Raw genomic sequence first — 22,108 nt, forward strand, 5'->3', positions numbered from 1 at the left:
TTGGAAAATGCTTTAAGGCCCGACTATCAGAGCTGACTGAAAACATTTGAGTTAGGCAGAGTTGTAATGTTATGTGAACAGTGAGAAGTGTTACAAACACAGTAGCCATATATTTTAATTAAAACAGAGTTTATTAGCTTTTCTTTTAATATAAACATGAGGAAGAAAAACCACATAAGTTGTAGCATTCTTTTCAAAATAAAACTGCAATCAGTACTTGAATTTCCAAGCTCCAAACTCCATAAACAATATTTTTTGAGGTGGTAGATTGTAGTATTTTATATACCATAATTTATCATTTATGTCTCTGTCCCTTAAAAATGATGGAACCTGCAGCACTCAGTATAATGTGAAGCCTTGCTATAAAGAGAGAAAGTACTTCTGGCCCAGAAATGCTTTGTTTACAGGCAAAATTCCTAGGATTACATTTGAGAAGGTAGGAGGAGAAAGATTTCACATAGTTGAGAACACTTTTTTTTTTTTTTTTTTTTAATATTTCAAGTTTAGGTGACATCGTTACCAATCTCCAAAAAGACTGATTACTGGACCTCCCTGCCTTTTAAAGCCTGAGGTAAGGGTTCCTAAGGTTTATATGTTTCCTCTTACATAGAACTTGAAGTGAGACACCTACAGCCAGGTTAACACACAGGATAGAAAAGCTGTTTCGTATCACTTACTCTCCTGTCACTACTACTAGGGTCCAGTTCTTTTCAATTTATTACATGTGAATTAACACTGTTGTTCATAATTCCTTCACCAAATCTAGAAAAAAGAAACTTAGGTGATCAAGCAGGTAAGCAGCCCAGCCTTGCAAAGGACTATTTTAAAAAGAGGAGGGGAGGTATCCCCTCAAGTCTTAGTGCAATTTTAAGCTTTGATACTTGTAGAAGTATAAATGCCACAAACTTACGAAACATCATTTGAAAGTTTAATCGAATTTCTTCTAAACTCATTTAGTTTTGTAAATTTTAAACGTTAAGCGTTTATTGTTTTATTTTTTATTTTTTAAAATTTATGTATTTATTTATTTATGGCTGTGTTGGGTCTTCGTTTCTGTGCGAGGGCTTTCTCTAGTTGTGGCAAGCGGGGGCCACTCTTCATCGCGGTGCGCGGGCCTCTCATTATCGCGGCCTCTCTTGTTGCGGAGCACAGGCTCCAGACGCGCAGGCTCAGTAATTGTGGCTCACGGGCCTTCCCAAGCCAGGGCTCCAACCTGTGTCCCCAACAAGAGAGCCTGCGACAGTGAGAGGCCCGCGCACCGCGATGAAGAGTGGCCCCCGCTTGCCACAACTAGAGAAAGCCCTCACACAGAAACGACCCAACACGCCATTAAATAAATTAATTCATTTAAAAAAATAAAAAATAAAAAAATAAAAGCTTAATGTTTAAAATGTACAAAAGTAAATGAGTTTAGAAGAAATTCGATTAAAGTTTCAAGTGATGTTTTGCCAGTCTAGCATTTATACTTCTGCGACACTGTTCTGGAGTATCCAAGCACACTATATTAAAGCTTAAAATTGTTCTAAGACTTTTGGGACACCTTCTATTTCATCACCGGCTTGTTAATTACTGGACCACCATGTTGGCTGGAATTATGAAAATATCCTTTAACACAAGTACATAACAAAGAGGAAAATCATCACAAAATCAGAAGCACCATTATAGTTAACAAGAAATGCAGCACGGACCCAATAGAAGGAAATAACCTACTTTCTCTGTTTATGATCGCAAACATGCTAATATGCTAATAAGTACTGCCTGCAAAGAATTTGGATGACATGTGTTATTCAGCAGCTTTTTGGTTTAAATTGATTGCCAATAATGACTAGCAGCTTCAATGATATAGTAGGGAGGAAGAACCCTGCAAAACCTAACGATGCTACAACAGTCTGTTCCGAAGTTTGGCTTTATGAGTTGTTAGGAGTCCCATGTTTTTTTTTTTGTGTTTTTTTTCTTTTTTGTTTTTTTTTGTTTTTTTTTCTTTTTTGTTTTTTTTTTGTTTTTTTGTTTTTTTTTCTTTTTTTGTTTTTTTACTTTTTTTTTTTTTTGGAGTCCCATTTTTTGATGGTAATACTGCACTGATTCTAAAGGAATATGCAGCAGTATGGGACAGTGAGGTAAGAAAAACATAGAAGTTATATAGCTAGTGTCTTTAAAGTCTAAAAATTTAAACTATTAATTAAAAAACCTCACATAGCTCACAGCTATCAGATATCTGTGCGTGGATTGGGAGCAGATATCTGTGCGTGGATTGGGAGCTTTTAGCTTTGGAGTGGTTTTTGTAACTCTGTTTACAATAAAAAGGACAGAAGAGCGTGTTACATTGACGAGGTCCCGTTCTTTCCTATGAGCATAATCTTCGCTTGTCCATGAGTCTCTTGAATTCAATGTCTTTCTTTAAGGTGAAAATACTAACTTTGCTGGTTTCTGAGCAGGAGAGGTGATATTTCTCCAGTCTTTGTTTCGAGGGGTTTATGATGTTACAACCCCTCACTTCTCCCTTAAGAGAGGATGGCATTGGAGCGCCGAATACCAATGAAATGATCAGCGCTGAAAGACCTTCTCATAGCAGCTCTACACACGTCTTTGTATTTGTCGTCACACAATCTGGAAATGGCCTAGGAAAGTCAATCAGGTAGAACATAGGTATAATTAGGGGGGAAAAAAATGTTCGGACCTTAAAAAAACAAAAAAAGCATCATTGATAAGCCACACATCTCCATTCGTTTAGATAAGTTCATAGTTACTGCTACTTTGGATAGCTGATATCTACACTAACTGACAGTTCCCTAAGGTAATAACCTTTAAGGGCTATGATTAGATTGCTGGGGCAAGGGGTAACTTGCCCTAATAACTTAGAGTTACTTAAAAATTGGCTTCCTAATGATAGGCTCCTAATAGCAATATCATCTGTTACCTACACACGTGATCCTTAAACGTAATGGACATACACTTGGGCAAAATCAGTGTTTACTCAGCTATTCAACTTCTCTTCAGTTTTCATTAGTTATTACATACTCTAAGAAAATTTTAATCAGGTAGGTATGTGCTGAAGGTAGGAGAGGTCTAATGACAAGCGCTGAAAGGTGCTATTTCACTTGCACATAAATTATGGTAGAAAAACATCTTATTCTAAAGTACCACCAAGGTACCACAGAAAGTATCAATTTTAAATGTGTTCATTTCAGTTGTGAATTTTGCTGTATACCCACCAAAAATCATAAGCCATAAGTATTACGTTGTTCCATGTACGTTACCATTTATATTAAAAACTCATGTACTTTCTACATCCAGTATCTGAATCCACATTATACCTTCCAAGTATAGGTCTCTCAGGTTAGCCACGGATGCTTTGTCTAATAAACTCATGGGACTGAACTGTGATACACACACACACACACACACACACACATACACACACACACACACACACACGAACTGCAAGCTGAGTAAAAAACAGTTAAGAGGGAATTCCCTGCTGGCGCAGTGGTTAAGAATCCGCCTGCCAATGCAGGGGACACGGATTTGGGCCCTGGTCCGGGAAGATCCCACATGCCGAGGAGCAACTAAGCCCGTGCGCCACAACTACTGACCCTGCGCTCTAGAGCCCGTGCTCTGCAACAAGGGCAGCCACTGCAATGAGAAGCCTGCGCACCGCAATGAAGAGCAGCCCCCGCCCGCCGCAGCTAGAGAAAGCCCGCGTGCAGCAGCGAAGACCCAATGCAGCCATAAATAAATAAATACATTTATTTATTTATTAAAAATATCAAGACAGTAGAAATAGTCCAAAACATCAATTATTAAAAAAAAAACAGACAGTTAAGAGTGGTAAGTAGATTCTGTAGGTACATCTGATTAGGGATACAATTTTAAGAAATTATTCATGTATGGTTATATGTAAGTGTAGAGGTTCAAATGGAAAACCATTAAGAACAGATTAAATATGATTGAAAGTATTCTGAATTATGGTTACAGAAGAGACAATTTTTTTTTTTATAATGTGGGATCCCTGTATAAACCATAAAAGACACAGGAAATATGATGCCAACGGGTCAATAAGCTCTTCAAACTGTTAACAGCTTTCCATTTTCCTAATCACTGCTTAATATAATTTAGCTACAGGTGTGGCTTCGGTGGCTGACAGAAAACCCCAGTTAGTGATTTCACAGCCTTACCTCTAAGTTCTGTGCTCTTTCTTTGCTAAGAGGAGTGAATAGAACATTCAGGTTGTTGTCATCTGCTAAGGAGCGAAGGTCAAAGTAGTATTTGGCATACACACTGAAAGGAACATTAATATTAAACTGAAGTAGCTCCACGAAGTGCCTTTCCATCTCATTCCTGGGGGAGGAGGAGAAGACAAAACCAACACAGGACAATTTTAGTCAACTGGGCTATCTTCAAAAATACCATTCTGAGCTACTAGGATGGCTCTAAATACTGTTTTGAAACCAATAATGGCTACCCAGCTGGATTAATACCCTAATGTGCAAACAAGGTACAGCTATTTGTGGTCCTTTCTGCGTCCCAGCACTTTGAGTCTGGGACAAGGGGGAAGAGGTCATGGCCCTCTTATGCACTCATGCTGCTGACTCAGGGGCTCATTCTTCAGAGTTCCATTAGTGCAGCTGTACGATTCATGCTCCACACTCACTCACGAGGCCCCGCTCTAGTGATCAGTTGAAAGGAATGATGTATGCTGTTTATTAGCTCTGAAGAACTTGCAGACATTTTCACCGGGCTGATGACAGGAAGGGGCTTACTGAAGTAGAGACGAGCCAACAAAAGGAGTGGGCACATCACCACGGCAACAAATGGATCCATCGAGAGCCACTGCTATTATCTCTGAGGGGGGAAAACTCTTGAGGCAACAAGGATTCATCTCAAGTAAATAAATAAATAAGCTACATTCGATGGGAAAGGGAATCCCCCCACCCCCACCCCCACCCCGTGCATGGGGCTGTGTCAAAGGGCATAATGCAAGTTTCTGTTCACCTTAAAACCTTACTAGGGTGAGTTGTCGTCACCATGACAGGACAGGATGCACTTTTTAAGCTTAGGAAGGCAGTAAGATTATGTCTCAGCTAGACTAAACCCACTTTATGATACGACCTCTGATAGAGCAGTTGTTGCCCCCGGTGTTAGGAGAGCAGCCCAGAATGTTCAGACCTACCGCCCCTTGCCAGGACAGACTGCACACGCCCACAGAGGGCGAATTCAATGAAGTGGGAAAGTAGAGTGCTGGGAGCAGGCTTCTGCTATATGACCATATCCAGCCATTTGCTTGCCAAATGTTTAAGTAAATAAATATAAAGTTAGAGTAAATCTTACCACTTTTCACAGCAATCACTTTAGAGAGTTGATTAGATAAAAATGATAAATACCCAAACAAACATGCAAGTGGCTTATTTTACAATACATTTGGTTTCTTGGTTTTCAAGTGTTAATATTTTATCCATTGGATAAATCAACAAATGCTCCATGTTCTCCTGTATGGAGAGCAGAGTATGAGCAGAAATGAGGTTTCTCATTTGTTGAACTTTAAACCTAACTGAACCTACTTCCAAAATTAATTTCCTGTTCATACGGCCAGAAGTCTATAGAAATGTAAATCAGATAATGTTTTGATAATCAGCTAATCAGGACTTAATTTACTACAGGAATAAATGCACTTCACTATCCCTTTTATATTTTCTCCACTAATACATTTTAATTGTGTGGAAATACAGTACTTCATAGGATTAACATGTCTATTAATAGAGCTTTAATCACTGAAGAAAAGCATTATGCCTACAGAATATGCATCTTCTGTGTTTTTTGCTGTTTGTAAATGGCTAGGTGGCTGAAGAGCCTACCACTTACAGGCGCAGCAAACTGTCTGAACAGCAGCTGCTCAGTTTAACTTACTCTTTTGAAGGGAAATATATATTTAACAAGACACAGAGATGTTAGAAAGTTTTAAGGAAAAGCTGATAGACAGCAATTTTTCAATTCAGACTCAAAATGAGACCATTACAAATAGTAGTCAACAGCAGAGGGATGAAACAAATGTGTATTAAACACTTTGTTGTAATGCTTTCCAACTCCCAAAGATCATAAACAAAAGCAGCCTATTATAAACATAACTCCTGGTGATTCTCCGTTCTACACAGAAAAGCGTTGTTTAGAATTAGTTTCTTCATAGCTGGACAGTGCCGCCAATGCTCCTGGGCTCAATGTCTATGAACACCCACACGTTTCCCTGCATGTTCTCGGATGTTGTACCTGGAACCAGAGCCCCAGTCAGCTCAGCTGCAGATTCTGAGAAAATTTCAGCTGCCATCATGGCAGGGATGGTGTTCACGATTACAAATTTTCCTTCCTTCAAGGGACCAGTTCAAAGACTGATGATAGTGTTGGTCAACGTCACTTTAGTTTCTGCAACTTCCAAAAGTACTTCTATTCATTTCAAATTCATTATCTGCTGTTCCACTGTTTGCTAAGATTGCTACCAGCAATATCACCACGACCACCTGGTTTACATGATCACCAAAGTGGGCATTTTCACCAAAAGCCACTTTGACAGCTACTGACAGTCACTGGTCCCTTCTCTTAGTCACAGCTTTCCTCGCTTCAGCTGTAAATATGCACTTTGGTAATTGTGAATTATCTAGGGTAAGGGGCAAAGGTAACAAAAACAAACTCTTGCCCCTGCCTGCCATCTTGATCGGCCGCTGCTGTCCAATATAATCAAGAGGTGTCCTTTCACATTTTCCTGAATGCCACCCACAAAGACAGGTTCACTGTCAAGCGGGCACTTCGAGAGTCTGCTGGAATTACCTCTCTGGCTCATCCTGCTTCCCACCCTTGGGGCCCTTCACCAGAGCCAGATTGGAAGCCTGGCGTTTCATGCCAATGTGAGCGTGCCATCTGTGAGGAGAACCTGCCTAGTTAACTCAAGGCCCCACAAAGTGCCGCTGTGTTTGCTGAGTGCCCTGGGTGAGGCCCCAGGGATGCTTCCCGGACGACCTGAGAGGTAGGTGTTTCCTAGCTCAGCAGACTTTAGGGGAGGAGACAGGAACACAGGGATCTGAAACCTTTATATGTGGCTACCTGTACATCATAGTTTCTGTAACAACAGAACCTCAGATAAAAAGGAGAAAAAGACCAGCAAAAGCAAATACACAATGTGTGACTCAGGTTGAAATTATAACCTGTCAGTAGTCTAGAGGCCCTAAGACCTTAACAGTGGCCACTTGCTTCAAAGACCAGGCATGTGCCCCTTAAAAATGGACTGGACCTGGTAGACAGCTTTAAGAAAGCTGTCAAGTTACTTACTGTACCATGTTGCTCTGGTAGTGAGCTTGTAAAATGTTTGGCAAAAACCACCAGAAAAATAATTTCAATTTCTCAAGCAGAATATTACAACAATAACACATCAAGACCTACCAATGAATGAGGGGAAATACAAATTGTTATACTACAGCTAGATAGAAAGAAGGCTGTAATTTTATGTCTATTTCAGCTCTCTGCACAAGGTAACCTTTCTTAAAATGTAACATTTCTTAAAAATGTAAACTTTATGAGAGCAAATGAGGTATTGGAAAATGGTTAGAAAGTTCACGGTAACCTTACAAACTCACATGTCCTCAACTGTAACGTCCTTGAGGATCTGGCAGTCGTCCACATTCCATACAGCCCGATCGTCCCAAAACTCGGAGGCAAGAAGAATGGCTCCCAAAACAATTCTTTTCCAGTTAGTGGGGCAAATGTCGATCTCAGCATAAGTTAAAAGCCTTTCTAAGTAAACCTGCAAAAGTAGAGCACTGATCTTTGATTTTCGTTCAGTTTAAGTGCTGTGATAAGAATTGTTAGGAATGACAGATTTCATCTCTTTTTGACACCCCTTTTATTCCTAGGTTCTACAAAGACTTTGCTCAGCCAAGCCAAGGCCAGAGGCCAGGTCACAGTTGTAAGTCAGATATTTCTGTGAGTCTGATATTTCTACTCTGCCCGTGTGAATTTCCAACCCAATTTTGGTCACAGGAATGAAAGGACATCTCAGCAAAGGGCATTCTAAAGACACGCATTGTATTATTACCTTCCCACTTGTCAAGGGCAGCACATACAGCCCAGTGTCGACTTCAACTGTTCAGTAAATGCTTGAGTGCCTATCACGTGCAATGTTAACTACAAGACTGGTGGTGGTTGCATGGCGATTTTACATAACGCTTGAGTGTGTAAAATTCTGGTAAGACTGAGCACATCTTTACCTTCTCTTCAGAGTCAGTCACCAGTCCTTTTGTGGCATGAACTTGAAGATAAAAACTGGTGGTCAAGAGAGCCTCCCAGTGGCTGCTGCGTGGCACAGCAGGACAGGCAGTACAAAGGGGCTTTACAACTGTCAAGTATTCCCATATTTTAGTGCCTTTTGAAGGAACACACATGCATACAAAGGGTAGTCCTTTTCATAGCCCCAATTTTTCACATCTCCATTATCATTTCATTATTCATTTCTGTCTTACATAATCTGCAGCTTAGTCAATTCTTTTGGTTTTAAGGTGGGAAGACCTGCCTGTGTCTGTATCCCTGGGGCTCCTCTAAACCTGCCGGTTTGTGAGATGATTTCACGGTTTCTTTTACATGTATCAAATGTCTACCCTACAAAGAACTGGATGGAGTTAACAGCTGAGCAAAGATTAGAGAGGTAAGCTGTGATTTGTTGTTACCTCTGTAGAAGAGTGTATATGCCATTTGACAAAAAGAAAAATGTCCAGTTTGAAAGAGTCTGTTTACTCTCTGAAGGGTTATCAGATTGACAGCTCAGATTCGCCCATGCCCTCCAAACTCTACTGTGTTTTCAAACACGGGTATTGAGATTATATGTTCTTAGTGAAATTCGGCTCCCATTCCCCAAAGAACTCAGCACTCTCTAGTACCCTAAGAACGACTCTCCCCGCAAGGTTCAACTCTCTACTTTATGGGACTCATCAGAGGCACTGAAACGACACTGGCAATCTCTCAACTTCCTCTCACCTTTGTACTGGCAAACTTGGTACACGTGCTGATATTCATTTATCCCACTTGCCCTCCTGTCTCGGAGGAAGCGAGATTTCTTTCTTTTCACTGAAGCTAACTCTCCTATGAATGAAGTTGATCCCACCTCACTTCTGCAGAGCACTGTGCCCACAGTTAGTCTCCTTTTGAACAACTTCTCCCTCTCTGTCAGAGGCTTCCTCCAGTGTGAATGCTTCCATGTCCCCAGCCTGTCCCCCACTGCCCCTAGACGGCGTCCTCAGGCCTGAGGCCAGCTCCTCATCTCCCATCCTCTCCTTAACCCACTTCAGTCAGCCTCCTGCTGCTACCACTCTACAGAGACTACTCTTGCCGTGGTCACCGGTGCCTTCACACAAACAACCCAGAGCTCTTCGTCCCAGAGCTCCACTCCCCAGGCCTTCCCTCATAAATGAAAGAGCACTGCCACACGCCCAGTCGCTGAGACCAAAAACCTGCACTTGAGTGTATCCTGCTCCAATCTGTTAGAACTTCTTGTTATCTCTACCTTCACTGGTACCCTGACCGCTTTTCTGTCTGTCACTTCTGACTTGTATCGCTGCCACTGCCTAACTTCTCTGCCTCCCAACAGACTACAGTCTGTTCTCCCCAAAGCAGCCAGGAGAGCCTCTTCAATTAAGAGTACTTTATGCGCCTGCTCCAGATCTGCCAGAGGTTTCCCATCAAACAAATACCTTCTTCCCGTGGCCTGCAAGTTACGAGGCCCTGTGCGGTACGGCCTTGTCCTTCCGTGACCTCATCACCTATGCCCTTTCCCTCATTCCCCGCTCGGATCACAATGGCCACCTTGCTTTTCCTTGAACACACAGAACAAGTTCCTGTCTCAGAGCCTTGCACTTGTCCCCTCTGCCCGTAATGCCAGCGTACCTGATCTTCCTCAGTTCAGCCAGGTCCTGGGTTCAAACATTACCTCTTTAAAGAGGCTCTTCCTGAGCTTTCTAGTAAGCCCCTCTAATCACTTTATCCCTTTACCTTGCTTTCTCTTCATGGTTTTTACCACCACTTGAAATAGTCATCTTTTAAAAAACACTCATTAAAAAAAAACACTTATACTTTGCTATACACCTGAAACTAACACAACACTGTAAATCAACTGTACTCCGATAAAAAAAAAAAAAAAAAAAAATTTACGTCTTCCACACTTGCTCCATAAAGGCGAGAACTTTATTTATCCAACTTGTTCTCTCCTCCACCCCCCACATGTAGAAAAGTGACACAGAGTAGGTATTCAGTGACATGGTATTTATGACATGAGCAACTTCTTGGTAGCATTTAGCGTTTGGACCATACTCTCCTTCTTGAACCTCTCCTGGTGTCTCTTAGGGTTCTCTGCTGGGTTTCCTACCACTGTAGCCACTCCTCTGGGGATCTGTCCCTTAAGTGCTGACAGTCCCTAGTAGGATCTATCTTCTACCCACTTTTTATTTTACATACTTTCTCTGCATTTGAACAGCTACACTTAATTCCCTCCCTCTAGCTCAGATTCATGCTCCAATCCCATATATTCAAATGATTACTAGACACTGCCATTCTGCTGTCTCGCAGGTACATCAAGCTTAACTTGGCTACAAAGAAATGCCCCTCTTCCAACCCAAATACTCTCCTTCCTGCATTTCCTAGCTCTCCATATGCAAGCACCATTCCTGCCTCTCTCAAGCATGTGCTAAGCACTCCAAGTGGCCTGTAGCGCCAAGAAAAGGCCTGTGTCTGATCCAGTACCCACTGAGGGGTCTCTTTTCAAAAGGACAAGCCTCCTGTCCTAAATTCTGCCTTGATAGGAGCAGGCAGTGAGTGGCCTAAGTATTCCTTCCCTGCAGACCACGCAGCTGACTTTCCCCCCTACAGGTTTGCTATAGGGAGGAGTAAAACAATCCCAACTACCTCTCACTTGAATATGATTTATTATTCAAATGATAAAATCTTACCATAGGAATTAGGAATGGATGACAAAAAGGTCCTTACACAGCTGTAGCTTAGCAGGCTAACTAGAGTAAAGCCTTCTGAAGTCCTACTGGCACCCTAGTCCTGGGCAACTTCACATGCAGGCAATAAGAGGACAGCAGGGATGGTTAACACCATTATCCATTATCCAAGGAACAGAGAACTGAGGGCAGTAGTTCTCAGTCAGGACACACATCAGAACTGCCTAGGCAGTGCAGTCTGGGACTCAGCTTCAAACTGCCCGGAACCTGTTTCTGCCTGTGGACCAGAGCGCTCAGTGATTGCCCCGCCCCACCACCACCACACGCGTCGTCTGTGTGTGCGTGTGTGCACTGTGCGTGCGTGTGTCCCCTCAGGTGTGGAAGGAGAAACCAGAAATCTCTCCTGCTGCCTTTAATAGCAATTGTTTTGTGATGAGAAAAGCAATGGCAACGTTTTAAATCATAATGATGATTAAAGCTCAAATGTGTATACTTTACTTTCTTTTGATAGGTTTCTCTTAATAAAGTTCTAATGATCGTTTCAGGAACCTACTTTCATTTGGGAAAAACAGGACCATACCATGTGTACAAGACAGAAATTTCTACAGATGCTTTATGAAAGAAAAAATATCTTACCAAAGTTACTACTGCACCTTCAGCAGTTAGCTGTGCGGCACTAGAAAGAGTATGAACAAATCCGTAAATGAATTTGTGTTCAGGATCATGCTCGAAGTATTCCTCTGGAATCTTTTCTCGCTGAAGGGAGAAAAAATGCAATTTAAGTATCCACGGAAGAAAAATACTTAAAAGTACCCTTAAGATAGCAGTCTTCACACTTGGGCCCACGTGCCCCTTAAAATAATTCTGATTGGGTGACATGTCTTGTAGTCTTTTAAATCTAAACAATGGGATCCTAAAATACCACAGTGATCCAGTACTCACCACCATTCATTAAAGAAAAATACAGGCACAACCGCAGAAAATTTATGTATTTCCACGTTCCTCCCCACAGAATTCTAACCAAATGTAAACTATTGGGTTGGCCAAAAAGTTCATTTGGTTTTAAGTAAAAATAAAAGACACAGTTTTCATTTTCACCAAGCATTTTATTGAACAATATATTCACTAACCAAACAAACTTTTTGGCCAACCCAATACTTTTAGGCTCAAAAGTCTTGCTGATCACCATATGTCATACTTTTCTGTAGTCAACTTTGAAAACACATTTCCAGTGTCCTGTAACCATAAGGCTCTAAGAATGTGCTGTCCTGTACAGCAGTCGCCAGCCACGTGTGGCCACAGAGCACCCGGAGAAGTGAATTTTAAAACTTTGTCATTTTAATTCGTTTAAAATGTAAACAGTTTTCTAATTTTCTTCTTAGAGGCCTTATCATATTAGGTTTATTTACAAATATTTATATTGTTTGATGCTATGGAACATCATCCTTTAAAAAGATACATTTTCTGTTACTTGGGTATGTTTACTTACCTGCTCACTATTCACACAAAGTGCAACTCGGTTCATATCCATCAACCCCTTATACAACACGCCTTCGGGAAAATGACTAGACACAACATGGCGTGGGGAAGAAGACTTAAAGGAAGATGAATTTGACTTCGAGCTGGAGGAAGTAATTTTCTTCTAGTAATTAATTTCAAAGCAAATCAGCATGAAATAAACACAACTGTATAAGAGAAAAATACCACTTCAATAAAACTGACACTTACTGTGAGTGGATGTAATCTCTCATCAAAAATATCCAAGGATCTATCTGCAACTCTATAAAATAAGAATGTGCATTTAAAAAATTAATTCAGGACTTACTATCTTAGTAAAATATCGGCTAGGAGTAGAGAGAGGGGTAGAGGAAGCTTAACCTTCAACGAAGCAAACAGTTTTATAAATTCTTCTCCTGGATTCCACCCTTAGAAAGGTTTCCTGACCTATTTTTACTCAGCACATCAAGTTCTGTGAAACCTTGTCTACAACAACCAGCCAGAGTTGCCTCTATAAGCACTGACCCTCCCTAACAGGCAATGCTAGTAAACCAATATATTTTCACCCCTCTAACCTCACACTGGAATATGCAAGAACATTTTATGAAGCAGTGGTGGTGGGCAATAAATTCTTCTCACTTCAATCAATGTGAATATGAGATTCATGGTTTTTTCCCGTTTTTTTCTCTTTAGTTCTTTATATCCTTATTGTGTATTTCTTCTTGTCTCTTTTAAATAGTTTGAGTTAAAAATGTAATTGTCTTTTTATTTTAAAAGAAACCAGGCTTTTTAATTTAAAATTTCACCACACTAATACACTGCGCTCATTTGAACAGCGGTTCTCTAAATGTGGTCTGCAGGCCTCTGGGATTCTCCCCTATCCCCTCCTTCAGGAGGCCCAAGAGGTCAAAACTGCTTTTATAAGAATACTAAGACACTACCTGCCCTTCACATTGTGTGACATTTGCTATGGATGTATAAAAGCAAAAGTGGGTAAAACTGCTGGTTTCTGAGCATGAATCAAGGCAGTGGTACCAAACTGAATTAGAAGTCATTCAATTATTCACTGCCACTTGCAGTTAAAAAATCTGCTTGAAGAACATCCTTGATAAAAGAGTAAAAATTAATAGTGTTCTTAAACCTTGGTCCTTCTTTTTAATATTCTGAATAAGTGGAAAGTATGCATTAAGCACTTTTACATACTGAAATATGGCTGTGTTAAGGAAAAGCACTTGTGACTTGGCGGTAAGTCATTTTTTTCATAGAACACCATCTTTATTTGAAACACTTTTTTCATCGAACACCATCGTTATTTGAATGTACAACTGACACAGTCATTCTTTCAAAAATGAACAAAGTGAGCCTGTCACTTCAAGGAAAATAACTCTAAAGTTATTTGTTGCCAATGATAAAATTCAAGCCATCAAGCTAAAAATATCAGGAGTTTTGGAAAACTTCTACCTTCGATTGTGAACTTGACAACTTCTCAACACTTAAAAGACTTTTCTGGTAAGACTGGTGGTGATACTAACAAAAGTGAGTTTTTGACACTGTCTAAAGAAATGTGAACCAATACTTTCCAAATGACCAATGTATAATATTATAAAGTCAGGTACAGGTAAAAAGATCTACTCAGTATGCATGACAGATCAATGGGTATTAATTTAACATAGTATTTATTACAAGTTCATTGATATGATTTAGAATTCCATTTTAACTAATTTAAGAAACTAGCACATGCAGACTTTTGGTACAGTATCAAAGAATATACCAAATTATCTGAAGGCTTTAAAAATACACCTTTTTCCAACTATATATCTGCAAGCGGCTGGATCTTCTTCATATTGTTTCTTCAAAACAAATGACTGAAGACAGAATAGATATGAGAATCAGCTGTCTTCTATTGAGGAGATACTTTTCTCTCAATATTTTTTGTTGTGGAAAATAGTTATTTTTCATTAAAAAAAATGATTTATGTTGAACACTGGGGTTCCCAATCAGGGGTGATTTCGTCCCCCAGGGGACTTCTGGCCATGGCTGGAGACAGTTTTGGTTGTCGTAATGTGGAGGGAAGAAGGTGCTACTGGCATCTAGTGAGTAGAGGCCAAGGGTGCTGCTATATATCCTATAACACACAGGACGACACCCCACAACAAAGCATTATCTAGCTCAAAATTTCAGTAGTGCTAAGGCACACCCTGTTTTAATATACAATGAATTTAATTTTTTAAATTCTCAATTTCAATTTCTAATACAGTAAATTATCAATATAACCCATATAAACAAATACTCTTTGGGATGCTCAGTAACCTAAGAATTAAGGGTCCTAAGAGAAAAATAAATGATTCACTTCTATATTGTAATAAAAGCACTCTAATAATAAAAGCTTATGCCAGTAACATCTATAGTTATTACCTAACACTAAACTTGATACCTTGTAAATTAATTAGCTGGAATAACAAGATAGGTTTCAAAAGAGCTCACCTGTTCTTGATGTGGTAATATATTGCTAAGGTCATACTGTGGAGGAAAAAAAATACATTGTCATCACTGATTTTTATCATATCAGGCCTGAAGACATTTTTAAAAAGGGGTTAGCAAGGAGGGAAGACCTTCCAGAGGCCCAGTGGCCCCGAAATCCTCGAATTCAGAACAGTACCACATGGGTGCTTTCCCCCTTGTTTTAGGTTCTTCAGCTTTTAGCAAAATTAGGAGACCCAAAATGCTAGATATGCTGTTAGAAGGCATGTTTTGGTTGATTATTATAATATATAAATTATTACATATGTCCCCTGTCATTTGTCCTTCTACCCACAAAACCTTCTGTCCTGTACAAGTTATATCTATCTATACACATGCTTAAATTTAAGCCATATAGTAGTTTGTGTGTGGGGGTGTGTGTGTGTGTGTGTGTGGTTGTTTTGTTAGCCCCTGCATTTCAGTTGATTTAGTTCGCTATCCACCTACCCATCCGTTTTCCATTATTTCCCTAAAAGTAAATAATAAAAGTGCTCTATACCAAAATGATTTCAAATCACTTTTACATAATTATTAGAAAATTTAATAGCAAAATTTTATAGCCACAAAACTGATGATAGGTCTAGCTATCCTGAAATAAGCAGTGCTAATAAGACAGCATAATACTACACAGTATCCTATTAATGACAGGTATTTCCAAATTATTTTAAATAAAGTATTAACGAACAGATAGATACAAGTCCTTAGGTAGTCTTTTTTAAGTTACTATATTCCTAAGTTATTCACAGATGTTGTATATTAGGCAACAAAGGGGTTCTCTGGTTAAGTTATATGCTCCCCTTTGTTCTCAGTGTCTAAAATGAAACTCAAAATAATTGAGGGAAGGCAAATCTGAATTTTAGAATAGGTCTATAGAATCTTAGCACTTGTATAAAGGCCTGTAACACCGTTAGCATCAAAGATGGATACTTCTATAGTGCTTCCAAGTTTCATCTTCAAATTGATTTTAAAATCACAGCATTAGAAGTTTTATGATGGAAAGGACCACTGAACCGTAGATGACATTTAATTAAACCACCCATTTTACAGATAAGGGAACCAAGGCTTAAAACTGACTTACCTAAGGTCCCACTAATTATCAGAAGCAGTTCTCTTTCTCCTGCCCTCTAACCAAATAGTGGCTCCCAAGCTCAGCTGCACACTGGGATCATCTGAGAAGCTTTAAAAACTGCCTGGCTTCTGCTTCAAGATGTTCTGATTTAACCGGCACTGGGTATGACTTGGGCATCAGGACTGTTTTTAAAGATCCCCAGATGACTGCAGCGTGCAGCAAAGTTTAGGGATGAATGAGTTAGGGTTAAGATCGGAGAATCACTCGGGATGCTTTTGTCCATATAATCATGCTTCACATCATTCCCCATCTTGTCAACAGGTGTGTGTGCGTGGGTGAGAGAGAGACAGACAGACAGACAGACACACAGACACTGTGTCTTGGAGGCGGGGGCAGGCGGGTGGACTTTGTGCATCCAGAAACATATATCTTGAAAAGTTGCATAAGTGATTCTAATAAGGCTCACCTACCCCACTGAGAACAGCTACCCCACTGAAAACTAACCCCATGATAAACATTTTCAAAATCATTCCTAAAAGCCAATTGGCCCTATTAATTTTCTCAGTAAACCTTTATTTCACCAATAATGAATGTGATGAATGATCATTTCTAAAACTTCATGAGAGCAAATTAAAATTTACTGTACTTCCAAAAATTAGACTAGGTCGGGAAAAAAAAGGATGAAACCTTCTTGTCTGAGCAAGGTAAATCTTTTTTTTTTTTTTTTAATTTTATTTAATTTTACTTAATTTGGGATGCATGGGGTCTTTGTTACTGCGCGCGGGCTTTCTCTAGTTGCCAAGAGCGGGGGCTGCTCTTTGTCGTGGTGCGCGGCCTTCTCACTGTGGTGGCTTCTCTTGTTGCACGGCACGGGCTCTAGGTGCGTGGGCTTCAGTAGTTGCACACGGGCTCAGTAGTTGTGGCTCGCGGGCTCTACGGCACAGGCTCAGTAGTTGTGGCGCACGGGTTTAATTGCTCTGCGGCATGTGGGATCTTCCCAGACCAGGGCTCGAACCTGTGTCACCTGCGTTGGCAGGCAGATTCTTAAACCACTACACCACCAGGGAAGTCCCTGAGCAAGGTTTACTTTCAAAGTACTTTTGAATTATATACTGGACATCAGACTCTTTTGAATTCAAAAGAAGCTGCGACTCTAGCCAAAGTAGAGTGGTTTTTGTACCCACAGATTCAGTGTCTTGGCTGAAGAAAAACATTGAGTGATTATGTGATAAGTGCCCAAACTCAGGACTTTAGAGATGGGGCTCAGTTTTTGCTGAAACATGACTTGACTGCAACTATTATTGTAAGCAAGAGAGGAAAGTTACATTATTATGACTGTGAACTTGCTGTCTTTAATTAAAGTAGAAGTTACTGAGAATTTAAATAGCTAAAAAAAAAGCTGGCACATTAAAAACCAATTAAAAATACAATTAGCTTATAAAATTAAGACAACAAATAAAATTAAGGATAAGGACATTAATATTTTCAAATAGCATTTCCCAAACTGTGTTCTGGAAAATCAACATTCATATCCTAAGGAGATGTTAATGTTTCGTGGACAACCGCGAGGGAGGAGGCAAGAAGCTCTGCATCCCGTTTGGTTTTTTTCTCTTAAATAAGCTTGAAAGGTTCATCATTAGGGTGTTTTGAAAGTGCATCTCCAATTGTGGACTATGAGGTGCTCCCAGAAATTAAAGAATAGTTTCCATCATCATGACACTGTTCGTGTCTCCTTAAGTATAAGCCTGACCACAGCCATGTTTCCGAAACCTCACCTCTTTTATTGTTCTCTGCTGTGAGTGATACAGTGTGTTGGAGATATATATATATAAACAAAACTTAAATGTGTCTATTAAGTTAAAACCTCAGTTGAACAAATTTCATCTACAAAGAAATTAAGCTTGAGTGTGTATTTCTTAAGACTGGTTTGATATATTCTCCCCCTCTTTGGGGGACAGGAAGGAGAAGTAAAATTTCATACAGAAAGAGTGCAGGAAAAAAAAAAAAGCACAGTGGGATAAATCTGACAAACTCCAATTAAATTTAAATGCAGATTCGCTTTGGTGCCAGCAGGGGACAAGCTGTTCCTTCTTCTAAGAGCAGCTTCCAAAGTAGTGCACGTTGTTTGAGGACTACAACTCATACAGTAATAATTGTCTCTAGAAACAGCCAATCAAAAGCACCTCTCTTTCTCACTGTGTTCAACAATGGCTTAGCAACAGAAACGCGTCAAATAAAGATTTATACTTTTTCTGGGATTTCTTATTTGCTAACTGGCTTTCCCTTCTATCATGCGCTCTAAGATTAAAATGGAAACTGAAAATTCATATTTAGGTCCTTGAAATCAATCTATAGTTGACACCAGTTTTTTAACCTGATCACTGAAAAGGACAATTCAAATGAATGAACTTATGTATGGCTAGGATGCTTTTAGCGATAAGGGGGTCTGTCACTCAGCCCTTGGCAACCTACTTGTACTCACCATTTTACTGTGGTTCTAAGATTAGGCTGGCTGACCGTGCTGTCATCTAGAAATATTGTTGAGCATGAGCTATACTTTTTAGTAAGCTGCCCTGGAGATACCTGAAGGGGAAGGGAAATAGAAGAAAATGTCACAGTAAGTTAAACCTATCAAGTGTGTGTTTTTCCTCGGTTAAAATGTCAAACGATAAAGCATTAAGATTTTTCTTACACTCCATGAACTGCCTGAGTGTGATATCATGTGCAGCTCTATGGGAAACCTCTATACTCTGACTTCCACAGACGAGCTTTGAGAAATGGGTTATAAAATGCTGCCTTGATATAGTACCTATAATCAAACCTGGCAAGCACCTATTATAAATTACCTTTATAATAATGTAAAAAGTTTAGAATAAGATTTCAGGGTTTTTTCCTTAAGCAATGAAATGCAGCTGAGATTTCCTATTTCTATTCATTTACTACAATAAAACGTAATGCTTTATATAATACCGATGTAGGAGCATTTCACTGCAGTAAATGAACACCAATAATAAATGTTCAGGAGACAGTGTGACGAAACAAACGTTTTCCAATCAGAGGCTGGGCATGCCAGGGCTGCTCTATCACTAAAAAGCTGGGGGCCATAAGTCTCTCTGGGCCTCAATTTCCTTATCTGGAGGACAAAAAGGTACTGCTTAAAGATTCTCTCGCATCCAAAAAAAACGGATAAAACAACTCTGAGAATTTAACTTCTCACTTCATGTTTAAGTAAGACTGCCATTACATTACTCAAGTGAGAACCTCAGAGAATACTTGCCATTCATTTCAAAATTGTACTAGTTCTGTTCTACGTGTTATTTGACACTCCTGCCTCACCCATGCTGCTCTCTGCCTGCAATGCCTTTTTCTTCCTCCTGTCCCAGCAAGCTTGACCCCATCTGCCTCTAGGATCCCTTTGCCAGCAGGCACACCACAAAACTTCTCACTTTCTGCACACTCACACATCTAATTTACCAACTGTTCCATGGTCTCAGCTGCTTGCATAGTACCACCCTCTTAAGTAAACAAGCTTCTCCAGGTTAGGAAGATTCTTCTCCTACCTCCAGCTACTGAGCACAGAATCTGGGACAAATTAGGATTCGACAAGTGTTTGAGAAATTATTTAAGATCAGTTACAACTGGAGGTAAATCTTACTAAGGGTACAAATTCGTGAGAATTTATCTACAGTGGTGTTGGATAGGTGACAAAGAACTTTTTGAGACCCTCTAGAGAATGAACTATCTTTAAAACACTTTAGAAGTATCCATTTATTTGTGAAGAGCCCATGAACACGGCAATAGTCAAATACTAAAATGGCCTAAACTATGTTAGGACAACTCTCTTCCTTAAAGTAAGGCCAATAACCAAATCCCAATCACTGAAAGCCACTGGAAGGAAGAGTAGCATTCTTTAATACCACAGAATACGAACAATTTTAAAGCTGGGTTTTGGTTTTGGTTTTTGTTTGTTTACTAATTCAGATGAGCCTTCCTTCCTCCTATTAATATAAAATAGTTTCCACCATGCTGTCACACTCTCCCATCAATGTCCTCCACAAATACATGAAAGGTGAGGCAGGGAGAAAATCTAGTTGATGCTTTTTAAAATACAGAGCATTTAAATAAAAATTGCCAGTATCCAATAATCAGAAATATCCAAATGGCATATATAAAACACCATTTTGCTTGTTTCAGATGCTTTATGCAAAGCCACTTATTCCTTATTAACAAAAAGTTCTAGATGTAACATATTTGAAACAGTATCACTATTTGGAAGACTAATTTCTCCTTCAAGCTAGAAATGTTTTAAACTAAAACTCTGATATGGTCCTTAAGCTATTTGGTTAATGTGTAATTTTAGAATCTCAAAAAACAGATACAGCATGAAAAATGAAAATTCACTCATTCAAATACTTTGATTCTAAACGAAGCAGGTTATCTTTTAAGGTCACTACTATTAGGGTATAATATGACATACACTACACGTAATAAAAGTCAATGCTGACCAAAAATCTATATATATGAGGGGAATAAAAATAGTAAGGAAATGTACCAAAATATAGACTAGTTGGTAGAGCTTTGGGTGCTATTTATCCTGTTTTCCTCTATTAAAAACTTTTTTTTCTATTATGAATGTATATTGATTTGTCTTTGGAAATATTACTGCTAAAACATTTAAAATTTTTAATTAGATGTGCTCTATAATCCTATGGGGGCTCATTTAAGTTGTATCAGCAACTTACAGTCTACTGGCTCGATCCTACAAAAGAAACACTTCCACAGGCCTACTCCTGAAACTATTCAAACTTTCCAGCATCTAGTGTTCACTAAAGGATGGCAGAATTGAAGCCTCTGAGCAAAGCCTAGATATGTTAGCTGCCAGCAGATTACTTTCCTCTCATCTTGCTTGAAAATTTAAGATAACTGTCCCTTATGATTAAAGCTTTACCATTGCTGGCTCACAACCTCAATAAACTGCACTGACACACATAAGGGTATAAAATGCAAATACAAAAAAAAAAAAAAACAAGTAGCAAAAAACACTACTGACAGTTTAATGTTCATAGGTATTATTTCAATTGGTCACTGAAGAAGAGTATTTATCTTCATTCAGCACTAAGGACAAAATACATGGACTTTTACAATCTTTATAAGGGGAAAGGTTGCTTAGTAGACTGCAGGTTTAATGGTGAAGACTAGAAAATAATCATACCTAGGAGGCTAGTAAGTAACAACCCTCAAAGCTTATCATTAAAGGTCAAGTACCTGTTGAAATCCTGCCCCCACCCAATGACTCCTCCCATTGTGCCTACCGCCTCTGATTTTAACCCATTAAAAGAATAAAGCTGGAGAGAGCGAGAGTACGAAGTGCGGCAACCCGAGTCATGGCAGGACAGGCATTTAGAAAGTTTCTTCCCCTCTTTGACCGAGTATTAGTTGAAAGAAGTGCACCCGAAGTTGTAACCAAAGGAGGCATTATGCTTCCAGAAAAATCGCAAGGAAAAGTATTGCAAGCAATGGTAGTAGCTGTTGGATCAGGCTCTAAAGGAAAGGGTGGAGAGATTCAACCAGTTAGTGTGAAAGTTGGAGATAAAGTTCTTCTCCCAGAATATGGAGGCACCAAAGTAGTTCTAGATGACAAGGATTATTTCTTATTTAGAGATGGTGACATTCTTGGAAAATATGTCGACTAAAATAAGTCACTATTGAAATGGCATCACGTGAAGCTGCCCGTTCCCCCAATGGCATCACGTGAAGCTGCCACTGAAGTTCTGAAATCTTTCATCCTGTAAATAATTTCCGTGTTTCTTTTATAATAAAGTAATGATATCCAAACTAATGATATTCATTGTCTCTGAAATTTCGTTTTCTCTGTATTGATTTAAACATTCCCAAATAAAAGTATATAAATGAAAAAAAAAAAAAAAAAAGAGAGAGAATAAAGCTGAAGTTCACTTTTTTCTTCCCCCTTTTCACAAGTTTTGGATACGTTTATTAAGAATCAATGACTTTCACTGAAAAGTCTGTAATACTCCATCTATGTTGCACA

The 22,108-nt window shown here is 39.4% G+C and overlaps 2 protein-coding genes across 3 annotated transcripts in view; one reads left to right on the top strand and one right to left on the bottom strand.

The window, feature by feature from the left end:
• Positions 1 to 1,709: 1,709 nt before the first annotated feature.
• The window catches only part of LOC309653567 (cyclin-Y-like protein 1), a 34,356-nt gene continuing 13,957 nt past the window's right edge, over positions 1,710 to 22,108 (bottom strand). Inside the window, exons 4-10 of one of the 2 annotated variants that reach the window (XM_082478477.1) lie at positions 18,542 to 18,642; positions 14,955 to 14,990; positions 12,702 to 12,753; positions 11,610 to 11,729; positions 7,620 to 7,786; positions 4,176 to 4,338; positions 1,710 to 2,618 (exon numbers count right to left, since the gene is read on the bottom strand). In XM_082478477.1, the coding sequence (XP_082334603.1) occupies positions 2,502 to 2,618; positions 4,176 to 4,338; positions 7,620 to 7,786; positions 11,610 to 11,729; positions 12,702 to 12,753; positions 14,955 to 14,990; positions 18,542 to 18,642 (756 nt within the window). In that variant the 3' untranslated portion in view covers positions 1,710 to 2,501. The remainder of the gene's footprint in view (positions 2,619 to 4,175; positions 4,339 to 7,619; positions 7,787 to 11,609; positions 11,730 to 12,701; positions 12,754 to 14,954; positions 14,991 to 18,541; positions 18,643 to 22,108) is intronic. The other variant, XM_082478478.1, reaches the window with a different exon arrangement.
• On the top strand, positions 21,356 to 22,051 carry LOC309653566 (10 kDa heat shock protein, mitochondrial). The gene has a single exon (XM_082478476.1). The coding sequence runs from the start codon at positions 21,444 to 21,446 to the stop codon at positions 21,750 to 21,752; it is 309 nt and encodes a 102-aa protein (XP_082334602.1). The 5' UTR covers positions 21,356 to 21,443; the 3' UTR covers positions 21,753 to 22,051.

The sequence above is a fragment of the Balaenoptera physalus genome (assembly GCF_965194825.1).
Source record: "Balaenoptera physalus genome assembly, contig: HAP1_SCAFFOLD_601, whole genome shotgun sequence".
Classification (NCBI taxonomy): domain Eukaryota; kingdom Metazoa; phylum Chordata; class Mammalia; order Artiodactyla; family Balaenopteridae; genus Balaenoptera; species Balaenoptera physalus.

Bases quoted from the DNA above. Each gene is read 5' to 3' on its own strand.
- LOC309653566 (XM_082478476.1), top strand. From the start codon at position 21,444: ATGGCAGGACAGGCATTTAGAAAGTTTCTTCCCCTCTTTGACCGAGTA.